Genomic DNA, 17457 nt, shown 5'->3' with positions numbered 1-17457 from the left:
TCCTCTTTATTATCTCTTTATTATCATATTACATTTCACCAAAAACATCACATTTGGGTACAAAGACTGGTTTTATTTTTCTATGTACAACAGTGAGATACATTTATTTTTATACTTTGAAACCTCTTGCTCTTCTTGACCCTTCAGATTGATGGCTGTTACGTGTGTAGCTTTCCTTTCAGTCAGGATTCGTGTTGGACCCACGCAGGTCCAGAACAAAGAGTCAGTTTTCATGACGGGGGAAATCCCCCTCTGTTCTTGGTACCATTCATCATTGTGAATGAACGTCTTTATCATCAGCTTGGTGCAGTGCGGTTAGGCGACTGAGCTCTCCGCGGTCCGCTGCTCGAACGCCTGCAGAGCCAGCTCGATGTAGCCCGACTTCTGGGACTCCCTCTGGGAATAAATCTGCAAGGATAAGCATCGGGGGTCAAGACGATGAAGAATGAGGCCGTTACACTGAAGTCTGGCCAAGACAGAATCCAAAAGTGCAATCAGAAATTATTAGAAGTAACACGCGGGGCTCGGTGATCTGCCGTGACTAAATGAGAGGCCGGGACTGTCATTCACAATGACCCTCCCCTGTTGCCTCAGCACCAAGGTGCTGTGAGCGCTAATAGGATGTGATGTATCCTGAACCTGGCCCCGCAGCTCCCGCACTAGTGAAAACACAAACCTCTCAAGCAGGAAACCTGAGACGAGACAGACTCGACTTCACCTCTCAAGAGCTTTTCTGACTGCGGATTTACCCTGAGCATCCAGTGAGCAACACTTTATTTGACCTGGAACAAAGTTCAATACATAATCTAGACATTACAAAACCAACAGGGGTGTGAAAAAAAAAGAGTTCTGAACTGGCAGAGACTCCTCGTCGAGGTTGAGCTGCTCTCACCTTAATCAGGTCAGTGCCGGCGGCCTGCTGGCTGGCAGCTTCCTGAGCCGACTCGCTGAGGGGATGGACCATGTGGAAGAGAGAGACAAGGCTCGCAGCATCCGTAAGCCTGTCAGAACATACACACACAGGGCTTAGAACTGAACGTTCAGCCTGTAAACACTAGTAGCAGATCAAGCTATTTAAAGACAACTTGTACATATGAATATACAATGTATACTAGGGGTGTAACAATATATCGTGACAGGAAATTTTGCGATACAAAAACGTCACGAAACGTGTCGTGGAGGTGACAAAGTGTATCGCGATATTGGGTTATTAATATTAATCTATTGTGTTGACTAGAAACGCGCATCCGACCGCGCCTCACCCGCGGACCAAAATCTTACTACGCTCAGAAGAAACTAGTACCGTTTTGCGGTCCCGTTTTGAGCTCTGAACCTTTACTTATGTAAGGCTGGTGTAGAGTTAAGCCTTACCTTATTAAATTAAACCCTTTTCTGGTCGTGAGTAGGATAAACACGGGGAAAACTTCTGCTGAGTTCCAGTGTACTTTAATGTCCCTCAACAGTGTAGGATTTTAGAACATCAACACAACACCTAGTGCCGTATCACTCCGCCCAATCTAAAACATACTAATCACTACAGATAAACTGACTAGTGTAATTATAGTCCCTAATTTACATCAGAATATAAAGAATATATTTATAAAATAATGAACCCTGAATTACCAAAATAACCTTCTTAACAAAAATAAATCTCCTCTTACACATATAAGGTGAGCATGAATCAATCTTTTTTATGATGTAAAATTGTATGTATTTATTTACTTTTATTTATTTATTTAATTTTAGTTGTTACATTTCTGGAAAAGAAAAAAGTCAAATCATACATGAGAGAAACTATTCCGTTTGTGGCAAAATATTTTTACCTGTATGAAACTGAAGATGCATAATGCAAACCTGACATTTACTTTTAGTTCAGTTTGTGGAAAATGGTTGGCCTGGCTTTCTCTTTAAAACTTAAACAGTTATAAAGCATTACAAACTGTAACAATAGGGCAAACGTACAGTATTGTTTGGTATTTTGTGTCTTTCAAATAGACAATTTTTTCCAGTCATATGTTCCTCATTCAAGGTTGTCAAAAAAATACTGCTATAATATTGTATTGTATCGTGACCTCAATATCGTGTATCGTACCGTATCGTGAGATTAGTGTATCGTTACACCCCTAATGTATACACATATGACTCACAGTTCTCTCTTCAGCATGTCCACTATGAGCCCGTCCACCCTCCGTGCTTTGAGCAGGTACCAGACCAGACCTCCAAAGTGTCTGGTGGATCGCAACAGGTCATATTTGTCGTGTTTGTCCAGGTCCTCGTATGTGGCTGCATGCACCTGAACCAAGAACATAGATGTTAATCAGACCTCTTAGAGATTTACAAGAAAGCACTTTATATGCAGAAGGGGAAATATTAAATGTATGTTCACCTCATTTCTTTGAGAAAGACCCAAAGAAACGCCTTAATACAGGCATATCTAACTTCTTTTTTTTTTTTTCAAAAGCCAAGTAATACATTTTATTATAGTGGAAGAATAAGTTCTTAGAGCTGCAGATCAGCTTCATCAGGTCGGGCAGGTTGGGCTGTAGTGTGTTGAAGACTGTGGATCCAGAAACAGTCCATCCTATATATCAGGTGTAAACATAGTTTTATATCGACTTTGTTCTAATGCAACCTCAAAATGATCATTGAGACAACACAACTGGGCAGACACAAACCCCATGGAGAGAAGTGTTAGCCGAGTCGTGTTTTGAGTGCTCTGTGAATGGTTCTTAAGTGAGTTTATCGGGGGCGCTAAATTCTCAGAAGTCGAAGTCGGATTGGATCACGCCTGTCCTGGGTTATATTTATGTTCAACTTCCCTACTCTTAATAGATTCACGGGGTGAAGGACTAACACATAATACAGTATTTCTGGACTATAAGCCGCACCTGTATATAAGCCGCATCCGCTCTATTTAAAAAATAAAAATAAAATATTTAGCCGCAGATACATGTATTTCTGTTGTTAGATTAGACTTTTACTACATGTACAGAAGGATTTTGAACTGTAAATGATGTACATGTTTGTACCTAAATAGATCTTTCCTAACAGTGTCTTTTAACACGGCAGCAACTTTGCTGATTAAAACGGGACAGAACCAAGAGAAAATAACCCGTATTTATTTATCTATTTATCTGTTTGAAATCTGCTTCTACTTCTATCTGCTAAAGAAGAAGTAGCGTATTCTTCTTTGCATTTATTTTGTCTTAGTTTTGATTCTAATTCCGGTTACAGCGCCCCGAGCGGTGGAAGAAAAATCCACAGAATAGCTGCACCTTTGTATAAGCTGCACGGTTGAAAACCTATGAAAAAAGTAGCGGCTTATAGTCCAGAAAATACGGTAAATTACTTTATTGGCTTTTGAATAACAAAGAGCTTCGTTGATGAAGACCCAGGAGGAGTGAGGCTAATTAGTTACTCTGTTCATTCTGTCTTTTGTCAGCTTCAGAGATTTAATTTACTTACTAATGAAGATGTTAAATATTTTATTTTAGGAGCTTTCAAATTTTAACCATGTTTTTGTTGTGCAAAATATGTCTGTTTTCTTCATCATGGTTTCATTTGACAAACTCATCAAAGCCTCATCGTCCTCTGGGGGGGAAGAATCTAAAGCAAGTGTTTGGTGTTTGGTGTTTGGTGATCAGTTTGAAACAACAAAACTGCGTGGTGTAAACATACTTTGATGTAGTCTGCGGAGTCTGGTTCAAACTGGACTAGACACAAGTCCAGCACATCCTCATGACGGTCCTGAGAAAACACCATCTAGTACCAAGAAAGAGACACAAGTGTTTAGAGAAAGAAAAGAAAAAAGTACGTTAAAACTCTGTGATAGTCACTGAACATGTGTTTTTAGTTACTTTGAAGAGCGAGAGCTTCATGTGGGGACTGTGTTGGTGTTCACGGGGCTCTTTTGACAGGTCCTGGCTGCAGGATCTGCCTTCATCACACTACATGCATCTATTTCTGGCCACTGTGTTCAAGTCTGTACTTAAAAATATGTCTCGTCCCCGTCAGGAACAGGCTCAGCCCAAAGCGCTTATGCCAGTTCAGTGGAACCTGAATAAGCTTAAAAAAACAACAATATAAAATAATTGGGCCAGTTGATTTGATGTCAAAGTGGTAAAAGTGTCCGTGTTTGCTGCTAGAGTGAGTCCGAACCTTGAATCATGAATGCATTACATTTCCTATTAACTACATCTGTAACAACTGCGCTTCAGAGCACACGCAAGCCCACATAAATACACTAGTAGGGCAACTCTATATATTCCTCTGTGTGTACATACTCCAAGTTTGGAAAAGCTGCCGGTTTAATGTCTCAAGACTAACACAGGAACTGCTGAGACACACGACGAGGGCAGTTTTCAAAACAGCCGACTATAGTCTTTGTGGATACTGATTTTTCAAAAATGAAGTATAAAGAATGCAGCAAGTACAAGTACTGGGTGGGTTACTAGTTGTGAGAAATGACCAGTCTCTCTTATGTGCTACATCCCAGAAGAAGAACTGGCCAGAGTTGTTTTCATGGTTGTGTATTATGTAGAAACGACCATCCCTGGACCAGTATGAGCTACACATTAGGGCTGGGCGATATGGACCAAAAGTCATATCTCGATATTTTCCAGCTGAATGGCGATACTCGATATATATCGATATTTTTTCTGTGCCATAATTGGGGTTTCCCCCAAAGCATTATAGCATAGCATCTCTGTTAGCTTCATTTTTTTCTGAGGCAAACCCTTAAAAAAACCGTCAGTTTTAATACAATGGCTCGTGCCAAATGTCACACAGGTTTATTAACAGAGGTCTGCACAATATCAAAATGTATAAAACAAATGAAATAAAAATAAACTGCCTGCATATATAGAATAAAAATGCTTCTTGAATAAAATAAAACAAATATCCCTTTCCTGCATAACAATTACATTAAAATACACTGTACAATTAATACAATGTAGACAGTAAAATGCAGACTTTTCCACTGAGGTTGACAGTTGTGCAAATAACAAAATATTTGTGCAAATCTCAAATAAATCATTCAAGTCAATTTAGCACAAAATAAGCTATATCAAAATCATTAAAAAAAAATTATTTTTTTTAATTTATTTTTTAATCGATATAAACGATATTGTCTCGTACCATATCGCGTTTGAAAATATATCAATATATATTAAAATCTCGATATATCGCCCAGCCCTACTACACATGATAAACAACATGTGTGCAGTTTCATAAGACAGCCTTCATCCGATTCACATACAGACTCTGTAGAAGGTCTTGTCCTATGGCGGGGACAGTAAGTAGGACAGGCAGTAAAAGAAAACGTCCGGTTTCCAACCTTGAGGTTCTCCTCCTTGAAGATGAGCGGTGCCGTCAGCTTGCGGCCCTCCCTGGGAAAGTAGACCTGAACAAGCCGATCTCTTTCCTCCCACGTTGCCTTCCTAAGAGTCCCATTAGGCTCCCTAACAACTATGAACCGATCCTAGGGGGATTCAAGAAGACAGACGGTTAAGCATGTGGAAGTTTCATTTATCACATTGAGCATCTGGCTTCAACTACCAAACGAAAACAAAAAAGCTGATACCCGTCACGGATTTAAACCCAGGAGCATCAGCCTTTTTTCAAAATGTTTGACCCCCGTGTGCACATAACTTTACTTGCACAAATTCAACCAGGGTGAACACACACACACACACACACTTACCCTGTGTGGGATGTTGTAGGTGATGTCTGTGAAGACGTATTTGGCTGTATCCATGCCCTCCAGGATCTTATCCTCAGAAAGCACATCGTTGATGGCCTTCCTCTCGGGAAGAACGGGAGGCATCTGAAGCAGCTTCTTAGCCTGCCCTGCGGCGTCCTGGACGGCCTGAAAACGCACACGGTGACTTTGATTAAACAAGCGCAACGCGATGTGGGACCATGAAGGGCTATTGTAGACGAGGATGTGAAAGGAACCTGCTTCAGCTGTTCATCCGTCATCAGCTTATACGTGGGCGGCTTTAGCTCCTGTTTCATGGGTCGGAACACTTTTTGCAGGTCCAGACCTGTTATTCTGCTGAGAATATCCTGCACAGCTGGATCTCTAAACTGGGGCTCTGCGTGGCCTGGAGGAGCTGCAAACCATAAAAAAACAAATAATTGAAATCAATTAATGGTTTTCAATAATACTGTATATATTTATTAAATCCATGTACTGAAGAACAATGCCTGACACACTTCCACCTAGTAAAATACTATTATTTATACCAGTACAGAATTACACAACATCTCACAACTTCTGGTGATTCTAATTAATTCAATCTGAAAGAAAGAATCTAGAGCAGTGCTCTTCATGCCCGCTCCTTGTGGGCCGGTGTCCTGCAGGTTTCAGATGTTTCCCTACTTCAATAAGCTATGACACAAATGTCTGTGTCAATAACAGACTTTGCAAGACCTTGATGAGAAGCTGATGATGATCTATTAATCTGAATCTGTTGTGTTGATGCAGGGAAATATCTAAAACATGTAGGACACCGGCCTGCAGAGGCCTGATCTAGTGCTCGGAAGATCAATAAGTATACTGAACACACAATAATCAACACACTGTTGGAGAAGTGAGGAAAAAAAAGTCAAATCAAGACAAAACAGCAAAACAATCGAAGTCTTTACCAAAATGGCCATTTGATGTTAAAAACACAAGTAACACTTATACGTGGCCAAAAGTCCACACAAAGCAATACAAACAGCTTTTGTGGGGTGTCTGAGCTCCAGTTTTACCCGTTAGGTACATTTAGGGTGATAATAAAGGCCTGAAGAAGAATCTGAGGCTTCCAGACATCAAATACACAATGTAACCACTAGAGGGCAATATTAGCAAAATAACATCGATGCCACAAAGACATACAAAATCGGCATGTAATGAATGTGTTCATTAAGTCTTGGATAAAACTGTGTCCCTCTGCAATAGAAGTCGGTGGTCACATCTTGGTCATGGTTATATGATTCTGTTCAACCACAAGATGGTCTGTTGTGCACAATGAAAGATTTGGATTGAGAAACGTTTCTTACAAAGTTCTAATAGTATTAACCGTTTCCATGTGGTAAAAAATTACTAAAAGAGAATTTTAAGAGTTTTTTTTTTCTTTTCCATTCATTAAAATACATATGTGTTTGTTTTCTTTTGGGTTGTTTTTTATGTGCCTTGGATTTACTTTTATTCTTTCCAGGTGTCGTGCCAAAAAGTGATTGCCTGCCAGAATCTTATTTCTGATCTGGCTAAAATGTCAGATTTTCAGATTATGAAGCTCAAGAATGAGATCAACTTTTCATTAACTGTATTTGGCCTTCAATATATTTTTGGCAGGTGAAAATGCCTATTTTGTGTTGTAATGGTCCTTTAAAAGAGTTAAAAGCAATCATGTGAGCTCTAGTGTTTATATTATGAAGCTCAAGAATGAGATCAAATCATATTAAGGTAGAAACAACTTTCATTAATTGTATTTGGCCTTCAAATCAATTTTTGGCAGGTAAAAAGACCCATTTCAGCTGTCTTTATTAATAATCCCAAACTCGTATAGTCTAACCTTTAGGAAACCACTTAAAACATATATTTACCACCATTTTAAAGATGATAGGGAATTAATTTGACCGCAGTTCTGGTCCTCTCCTGTCAAATGAGGAGGGTCTTCAGCCCAGTCACTAACCAACAAATACCAAGATTACACACAATTATTAATCGAAAATTATTTCTAAGGAATTATACCCATGCAAATAAACTAAATATGATTTAATTACAATTGTACCAATGCAAACGTGTCCGCATTTTAAAAGCCGTTTGTGACCAGCACTGCGCTAAAGAAACGAGCTGCAAGGTCAGCATCACAAGCATAAGGAACATTCCATCAGAGGGATATTTGTACTAAAGAGACCGTACCGTCATTGTTTGTTTCACTGCAAAACGCCCTTACACTACATCTCATCAGGATTTGTCTAGTCCTTTGAACATTTTTCACCCGAGAATAACTCCAAGACAAGCACCGTGCTGCTCCGAGCGCCGCCATGTCTGTTGTTACCTCATCTACGCGACCGGAAATCAGCGTGAAGAGCAAGTGCTCATGGGATATGTAGTCTTCTTTTCTTTTCTTTAGCCATATGTGCTTGCAGCCTTTACGTATGTACAGCGATACAGTTCAGTCGTGTTTTTCCAACCACTTTAGAGGTACGGAACATGCTTTAAAATAAACTCAACAACTGCCAATCATTCATACAAACTAAATAAATATTGCTAATTATCCACAGTTCAGTTCCTGGTGATATCTCTCGCTCTCTCTCTCTTTCTCTCTCTCTCTCTCTCTCTCTCTCTCTCTCTCTCTTCTGAGCTATGCTATTATATATATATATATATATATATATATATATATATATATATATATATATATATATATATATATATATATATATATATATATATACATATATATATATATATATATATATATATATATATATATATATATATATATATATATATATATATATATATATATATATATGTATATAGTAAGGGAGATTTATTTATTTATTTTCGTTGATCAATTGCTGTGTGCAAAATAAATCAAAAAGAAGACTTTTTAAAATCTTTAGAATTGTTAGACTTTTTCTTTCTTAGTCTAACAAATCTAAAGATTTAGAGAGTGCACAGTACATTAAAATAATGAACAATATCAGATCTGTGTCACTGAATATCACTGAAATATCAGCCATTATCTTTAGTGTTTAACATGAATTTGCTGGTTTGTAGCAATTAATTAGTTGGCCTGTTTAGACTTACCTTCAATGAACAGGCTCAACAATAATAATAATAATAATAATAATAATAATAATAATAATAATAATAATAATAATAATAATACACAGTTTCTCTCAACAGATGGCGCTATGCTACCACACATCCTGTAGGCTAGTCATCTGAGGCAGAAAAATGGAAGTCAGAAACAGCAGTAGTTTTCTCCCTGTCGCTGAGGACAGACAGAGATTATGCATACAAACTGCATTTCTTTCATATCAAAGTTTTAGGGCCATTTGTTTGGGTCAAATTCAGGGCACAGCTCTGCCTAGCCTACACACATTCTCTAACCTCATTACAGAGTGTTCTTAAATTGTCTGATAGCAGTTTTATCTGTCTGCATGATAAGTTAAATCCTCAGCTTACAAAAAAAAAACATATACCACTTTTTTCTTTCTTTTTTATAGAAAATGTCTCTCTGAATGAGTTTTCATTCAGTTAATTTTGAACATCTCCCAAATCTAGCAGAGCAGATGTGTTAACGTGTTAAAACCCTTTAAGGTTATACCTGTTTCCCTACAAATCTTGGAGGTTATTAATTATTTTTCTGTAAAAAAATCTGGAACTATAATAATGTTTCTTTGTTTCTTTTTCTCTCCTTTTTTAAAGTGTGAATTTCTGTCTTTTCATAGATTTAGTGGATGTCACCAGATACATCACACACTTTGGTTGACTCCAAAAAGAGAACGGACGACATTTGGGAAGAGAAGATTTTCTTGTTCTTTTCTTATTTTCTTGTATTTTAATGGTGATGAAGCCATCTTGAAATGTGTGTCTTCAAATATTAGGATAACGTGGAAGCTGCAAACCAAAACACACTTATGCATGTTAGCATCAAATCTACATTGTGAGTAGAAGGAGTCATAAAGAACTACTTCTTTCTTCTCTCATCTAGGCGACTGAAAGGTTGTCAAAAGTTTACAAGCAAAACTTATGTAAACTCTGACTTTCTTGCTGCAGCGATTCATGCAGTTCAAAATACCATTAAATAGCTCACGATCTTTGTCACGTTTAAAACTTTAAAAGATCTCAGCTGCAGGTATAAAATTACGTTATTGTCTGTACTTTGCTAAAACCAAGAGAGGATCTGTCAGTAAAGGCCGATGCTAAGAAATGAAGGAGGTTGAGTCATCTCAAAACGTGATGTGACGCTCATGAGTTTGTGCAAGCAGTAATCATGTGAAGAACAAATTTAAATATCCTCTAGAAGGACTACATTTTAAAACATTTGGCAGAAGGAGAAACATTTCTTTGGATCAGCTGTTCTTTGTCAGACTTTAATTGTTTAACGGAATTTATGTAAATGAACTCTGGTAACCACAAACCCACGTGAGTAAGTGTGGATTGAGAAGAAACAACATAACATGAATGGGCAAAAGTTAATTCTGGCACGAGTCGATAATATGATACAGTTCAGAACTTGAAATCCCTTTTCAGAAAGATGTTGCCAGCATAGGGTGTAAATAATGTAAGTGGTTCTTTTTCTTTTCTTTATTCTTTTCCTTTTTTCTGGTTTGGCAGGACGGACTTAATCAAATCTAGCGTGTCCCATTTTGGCAATGAGGAAACATGAGAGCGCAGCACTGAGGCTCACTGATGTGTTTTTAACAGCCTCATTTTTGCCCAACATGGAGCAGCGTGCCGCTGAGAAACAGCCTTTGGCGCCGAGTGCAGAGAAAGAACTTGTTGATGAGAGCTGCACCAGCTCCCACCAAGACAAACAGCTCCACTATGTGAAGAACAGAAACTTTGACAGGAAGCCCTTTCAGATTGCACATTTTCTCTGTTTCTGCCCAGGCCTCCCGCTGTGTGTGTCCCTCAGCGCACACACATGTACACACTTTCGGTAGCCACAAGCCCCCCCCCCACAGGCCTCCACAACCCCAAAAAAGCAGCTGCTTTGCCCACTACCACACATAACAGCCCTGGTGACCATTACTATAACCACGTGTGCCACGCACAAACCCCGTCCACCAGGATCCTATTTCCCATCTCTGCTCCCCTCCTTAGGGCTCTGACCCCACGCCCCCCTCCCATAAAAAAAAAAAAAAGAAATCTGCATTAGGATTTAGATATTGGGTGGACATATGGAGGTGTGGCTCAGTCGGTAATGAGGTGAGCAGTGGCATCAAGTCCGGAGGCCCAGACAACAGCGGAACGACGTGTGGATTGAGATGTAGGAGGCCCCAACGCGACCAGATGTACCCAGCTGTCACACTGCTGACAGAAGGTAATCCTGCAGCCCAAGCACAAGCACACCACCGCAGAGGCAGACGTGGACGCGGGATAAAGGTCTCTTCTGTGAAGTTTCAGGCCATAATGAAAGCACATCCTCAAGACTGTTTCTTATTCTTTTATTAAAAACATTCTTCCACCTCTGCTCCAGCTTCAGTTAACCGGTCGAGTGTGAGAGTGTGTGTTAGTGCAACTGGGAGCAGCAGGAAGCTGAGCAGTGAAACCCGAGTGTGGAAGAGGGAGCCGGGACGGGGGTGGAGGGAGGAATCGGGAGGGAAGGGATGCAGGGGGCGAGCAGTGCGGTGAGCCGGGGAGGGTGGGCGAGGAGGCGGCGCTGGTGGTACTGGGGGCACACTGGGAATGACTCGCCACACGTGTTTATTTATCTTTCTGCACGGTCAACGTGGAGCAGGTTCAGAGCGAGGTGAAACGGAAAGGTGTGTGTGTGTGTGTGTGTGTGTGTGTGTGTGTGTGTGTGTGTGTGTGTGTGTGTGTGTGTGTGTGTGTGTGTGTGTGTGTGTGTATTTATGGAGAGAAAGAAAGAAAGAGAGAGAATATATAGAGGATGTCCATCCTCAAACAACTGCGACAACATGCAAGTCTGTGAGAAGAGATGCTGGAGCAAATATTCCTTTCACTCTCAGTTAGATGAGTTTTGTCCGTTAGTCTTACTGTGAATTTTGTTTGCACAAAAACTAGCTAAACGGTAGACCGTCTCCTCAAATGGATAGAAGTTATAAAAATCAAGCCCCTATTATTATTATTATTATTCATTATTATATAGCCTATATATATTTTTGTGCTACATGATTATCATCAGAAAACTTTAACCTGTGATGATGATCAAATTTAGGCATTTAGACACAAATAAATGTAATTACTTTCAATCTCTCAGGGAAAAAACTAATCTAGAACATAAATCCAAACAATAAATTATAAAAGTGTATTTGCACACATAAGTTTGTGTGATTGTGGCACTAAAGGGTGGTTTCTTTAAATACATACATTTAAAATCTCCTACTTTTTTCTATATATGTACTGTTGTCTCCCCCCAAAGATGCTCTGTTTCAAGAATAATATATATTGAATATAGGTGTGAATAAAACCCTCCTGATGGAACTGACTTCCACACAAGGAACCTCTGAGAGTGATGCAGCGAAGAATGTGAATCCTGTTGTAGAACAGTGAGTGTTTGTGAGATATGCACCTGTGTAGTGAGCTGTTGTGGCTCTGGGAGTGGGCACTCAAGGCCAGTCTGCTCCTCCGCCTCCTCCTCCCCGGCTTTGAAGAGGAGCGAGGATGAGAGAGAGGGCAGACAGAAGGTCAGAAGAGACGCAGCGATAGGAGGAGTGAGGGGGAGACAAGGGAGAGAACAGAGGATGGGAGGGGGGCAGAGGGCACAGTGACATTATCTCCAAGGACCTCAGCAACCTCCCTCTGAAACCGACTGTAATCCGCCCACTGAGACGGAGCCCAAAGGTGGTGGTTGGATGTACAGTACAGTAACCTTGTCCGTTTGAACATTTAAAGTATTCTTTTCAATAAAGAGAAAAAGCATTTGATTCTCTTTAATACCGACTTCCCCCTGCTTTCTGTCGTTGCCTGCCAAATATAAACTTTTGACTCATTGTGCCTTTACTCTATTTTTTCTTAGTCAGCAAGTTTTCTGACCAGATAAATATATATTTTTAAAAATACCTGAAAACAAGTAAGTGTTCAGGCCCTAAACGTCTTGAAACTGACAGTGGAGATAGACAGGAGACGAGGGAGCCCCCCCCCCTAAACCAAGGCAGGGATTCTGCAGTTGCACACGTGTCCGTCCCTTTAATGCCACCGGGGCAGACCGACTGAAGTCGTGTTAAACTTTTAAACTAAGGTTCCCAAAAAAAGGTGTTTTAACTTTGTTTTATTTGATTTTATTGGAGGATGGATGTCTCACTTTGACAGCTGTTTTGTGTGAGAGAGACTAAGGGAGCGTGTGTGTGTGTGTGTGTGTGTGTGTGTGTGTGTGTGTGTGTGTGTGTGTGTGTGTGTGTGTGTGTGTGCTTTGTGAGGTGAGGTCAAAGGGGTCAGACTCAGGGAACGCATGCATTTACAAACGCTGATGGCAGCAGGGTTCACCTGCACCTTCACTGACCTCCATCCATCTGTTTACATTCACTGATTCCAGCGTCCCAGAATAAAGAAACTCTGCACACACACACACACACACGCACGCACGCACGCACGCACGCGCGCACGCACGCACGCACGCACGCACGCACGCACGCACGCACGCACGCACACACACACACACGCACACACACACACACACACACAAAGCGAGGGATCTTACTCGTAACCTGGGCTTTCACATTTCTTTGAAGCCGTTTCACAACATGACCTGCTCTAGGGAGAGATGCTAAAAAGAGAAAAGCAGAGATACGAGCAGGAAATACACAGATGCTTCTTGAACTCTTGGTTATGCCTTTCGGTTGTGGTCTGTTTTGATTTTGCCTTTTGGTTTCAAACTAATGCTTTACCCAGCATTTCGGTTAGCTTACTTCCTGTTTTATTTTGAAATGGTTTTCCTTGTTCCATTGCCGCTAGCTCTGGCTGCCTTACACCTGGTCTCAGTTGTTGATGACAAGATCACCTGTTGTTCAGCTGTGAATACTTTCCTCAGTGTATTTGAAAGCCTGGTCTTCTTCCCCCTTCGTCAAATCCTCATCATTGTTTTTTACAATCTCTGTCCTATTTTCTGCATTCAGCTTCTGCAGGTTTCGGGGGTTTCTGGTTTGCAGATTCCTCGCTACTGCATCGTCTCTGATTTTGGTTTTATTCCATAAAAAAAAGCTTATTTCCTATCCTCCCACTTTCCTCCTGTAACTTAGGACTTAGGACAGTGCTTCACATAAACTGAGAAACAGGGAAGTTGTGATATATTTCAGTCGTGCATCTCATCCTAAAATATGTCTGGTATTGGAAATGGAACTGAAATAAGAGAAGTTAAAAGACGAGAAGGATAACCAATGCCAAAATAATGAGGGGAAAAAACCAGGACTGAAACAAAATAAACAATGATTAAATGAGGTCTGTAGTTGACCATGTAAGGAGTTAAGAGAAGCTGATTATATGTGGCCTTGTTGCGGTCTCAAAGCAGCACTTGGAGCTGATTTAATAGAGCATTCAGAAATAGCTCAGTGTAATTTCACAGTGGTTCTCTTAATTGAGAGGATTTGAAAGATAATGATGATTAGATCTGAGTGTAATTTGACAGATGTTGAATTGTCTAAATACTGATCATATTGAAAGCAGAGTGTAGCAAATATGAAGTAGGGCCCAACATGGGGATTTTGGTACAAAACACTGGCTCCTGAACAGAGATACTTCTGATTAATGTTCAGGTCTTCTCCTGAAAGCCACGGGAGCATGAAGCCGCCTTGAAGGGGGTGACAGGGGGAGCGTGGCACTGATAAGGTAGCTAATACCCAGGTTTTTAAAAGGTCAAAAGGTCCGTCTGCTGGGTGGTTGGGATGTTACGTTTATGGAGCGTAGAGGAGGGATTTGAGGACTCGGAGGGGAGCTGGTGGGAGGAGGGGCTGCGGGAAATTCGGCAAAGTCTAGAAAAAAATGTAAAGCTGCAGAAGGAAAATGAAAATGTTCTTGTCAGTGTCCCTTTGCAAGAGGAAATCCAGAGGGATCTCTGATCTGCCCTGGCACCCGGACAGTCTAATACACACACACACACACACACACACACACACACACACACACACACACACACACACACTTGCTACCGCTAAATCAGCCTGTTGATTGAGCCGGCTGCTAATTTTAGCCGCGGGCCCCCAGCTCCCTAACAAGCTGCCCTTTAGCATGTCCGGGGCCAATTGGGAACAGGCGGAAAAGAAGGTGATTAATAACTGTCATGTCTGTCACGACAGAGTCCCGCACGAGAGGGGAGGCTCCGCGGGCCGACGCTGGGGGGGAAATGGAGTTACACGCACCGACAGCTGTTGTTGTTGTTGTTGTCTGGAGACAACAGCTGGAATGTGTGCACGTCGCTGCATTTGTTGTTGTTCTGTGCAGACAACAGGATTAAGCAGTTTGCTGTTCATGCAACATGCAGATAAAATGATAGGAGTTTATTGAGTTAGCTGCTCAAATGAAACCTCAGAGGCTGTGGCAGCAGAGAGAAACCGCAAATTACTTAATTTATGAACAATCTTTGCTGTATTTTGTATATATAAAGGTATATGTTGTTATGTTTCTCACTTTATACTATTAATCCATGACAATGGTACCCATGTCACACGAGATGAAAGATTTATGATAACAGCACAGATAGACAGTTAAATCCAACACTCTACCCTCGGTGAGTAAAGTGCCATCCTGTATTATCATAAATACAAAGTATCTCTAAATTGTGAATGCTGTGATTGTTTTTGATTTTGATGTCAAAACCAAATTCATGTGAACACTTTATAAAGCCCCCAATGACATCTCAGTTGCCAAACTCATATTTGTAATTGCAGTGTGTAGCCTATCTAACACTTTTTCAGGAGCTTGTTAAGAAAACCTCCACGCAGGTAAGAAACACTCCCTTTTCTTGACCAGATGATGAATTGTATCAGACTTCACTTTCCAACTGCCCACTTTTAGCTCTTGACTCCATTATTTGTGTCCTTTTCTTATTTTTCTTCTTCTGCTGGAGATTGTCTGCACTGATATATAGTTGTACATTAATGGGTGTGTTAATGTGAGCTAAATCTCATAGTGAAATAATCATCAACCTGCAGTCAAGGTCCTTAACTTTGAAGAGTCTTCACTAACAAAGCAGTACAAGAAATTGTAACTCATTTTAACATTTAACTTTCTTTACTCTACATCCCTTTCTTCTCTCATCCTATCATTTCATCATTTCTCACTGTTTGCCAGATAAAAATGAATGCATGCCTCTCCCTCTATTTGTCCTCCGGCTTTTCTTCCCCTCCACCCGCTGTGAGAAATCCGAACGTTTGCCAGACTGACCACTAGAGGGCGTCAGGTCAGAGCTCCGCAGAACTGCCCTCACCTGTGGAGCTGATGCCTGGGAAATATTGTGTTATTTTTGACAAACTTTGCCTAACTCTGTTCTCTCTGTCCAAAGTTTTTTGTTTGTTTTGTTTTTTTTTTAAATAAATGAAATCAATGCAATACTCTTCCATACTGTTATTTGTAGTATTTCATTTAAAAATAAAACTATGACAGTTTTAGAAAGTCAAGGTGAGTCTGCTTTCTGTTTTTTCATACCATGTCGTACTGGAGAAGTATAATAAATATTTTGTCCACTTAATTTGAATAATTGTAAATTATACATGACAAACCTTTGGAATAGTGTAGAGAAATTTACAACTTAAGAAAAAATATATATTTATGCTTCTCTTCCCTTTTTCAAAATGCAGTCCTTCTCAAGCGCAATTTTCTGGTTAGAGCTGCTGGCATTTTGTCACCTTCTTTTTCCCAAATGTCTTTAAAGTCTTTAAATTGAGGTATATTTTTTGTTTGGGCAGGGATCAGGTGTATGTAAGATAATAGATGTCTTAGACTACCTGATGGACACCTGCCCTCTGCAACGGGAAGATCTGCTGAACCCAGTTAAAAGGTCACATTTACATTCAACTAAAGAAACTCAAAAATGCACCGTCCGGAGATGAACACTGTGAGGAGATGGTTGCAGATATGATTGTGATTCATTGCTTGAAGAGTTGCAGCGTCATCTTTTCTCCCTGCATTTTAAGTATATGTTGTTTATTTTTAAAAACAACATTTCTGATCAGTTTTATTTAGTTTGAGAGCAGGTGTGAATGGAAAAGTTGGAATTTCACATGACGTTTCACAGTTTTTTGCGTCACACTTTGAGTAAATACCTCCCATCAGTCATGCACTCTTTCTGTTTCACACACACACACACACACACACACACACACACACACACACACACACACACACACACACACACACACACCTTACTCTCATTATATTTCATCTTTTCTGTTTAATCTTAATTAGCAGTCATCATTAGAGATGTTTGTACGTCTCTGTCAGCAACAGTCACTTAGTTACAGTTGACCATGATCCTTGGATGATGACCCTGTTTCTACCTGTTCCTTTCTTATTATTTGTTTGTTCTTTCTTAAACTGCACACCTGTAAACGTGTGATGGCAGTCACATGGTAGTGCACAATGTGAGTTTAGCGAGGACGTGGGTGTGTGTATCTGTGTCCATCTGTGTGGGTGACCTCAGTGTATCCACCTCCGGCGCTGCAGACCGTGTTCCCCCTCATGAGTGGGAGTCTCAAGGCGTTTGATGTGGCTGACAGTCGCCTCCTCTTTCCCTCCGACCTCAGATCAGTGACCAGGGCCTGTGTGGGTGT

General features: G+C 40.4%; 1 protein-coding gene across 1 annotated transcript; it reads right to left on the bottom strand.

The window, feature by feature from the left end:
- mrps22 (mitochondrial ribosomal protein S22) lies at nucleotides 1-8055 on the bottom strand. The gene is made up of 8 exons (XM_061719019.1): nucleotides 7913-8055; nucleotides 5956-6113; nucleotides 5702-5866; nucleotides 5336-5479; nucleotides 3679-3762; nucleotides 2148-2293; nucleotides 893-1001; nucleotides 1-408 (listed from the first exon to the last, which is right to left on the bottom strand). The coding sequence occupies exons 1-8, from the start codon at nucleotides 8037-8039 to the stop codon at nucleotides 316-318; spliced, it is 1026 nt and encodes a 341-aa protein (XP_061575003.1). The 5' UTR covers nucleotides 8040-8055; the 3' UTR covers nucleotides 1-315.
- Nucleotides 8056-17457: the final 9402 nt, after the last annotated feature.

The sequence above is a fragment of the Cololabis saira genome, chromosome 4, assembly GCF_033807715.1.
Source record: "Cololabis saira isolate AMF1-May2022 chromosome 4, fColSai1.1, whole genome shotgun sequence".
NCBI lineage: Eukaryota > Metazoa > Chordata > Actinopteri > Beloniformes > Belonidae > Cololabis > Cololabis saira.
This window is presented reverse-complemented; position numbering and strand designations above follow the sequence as displayed.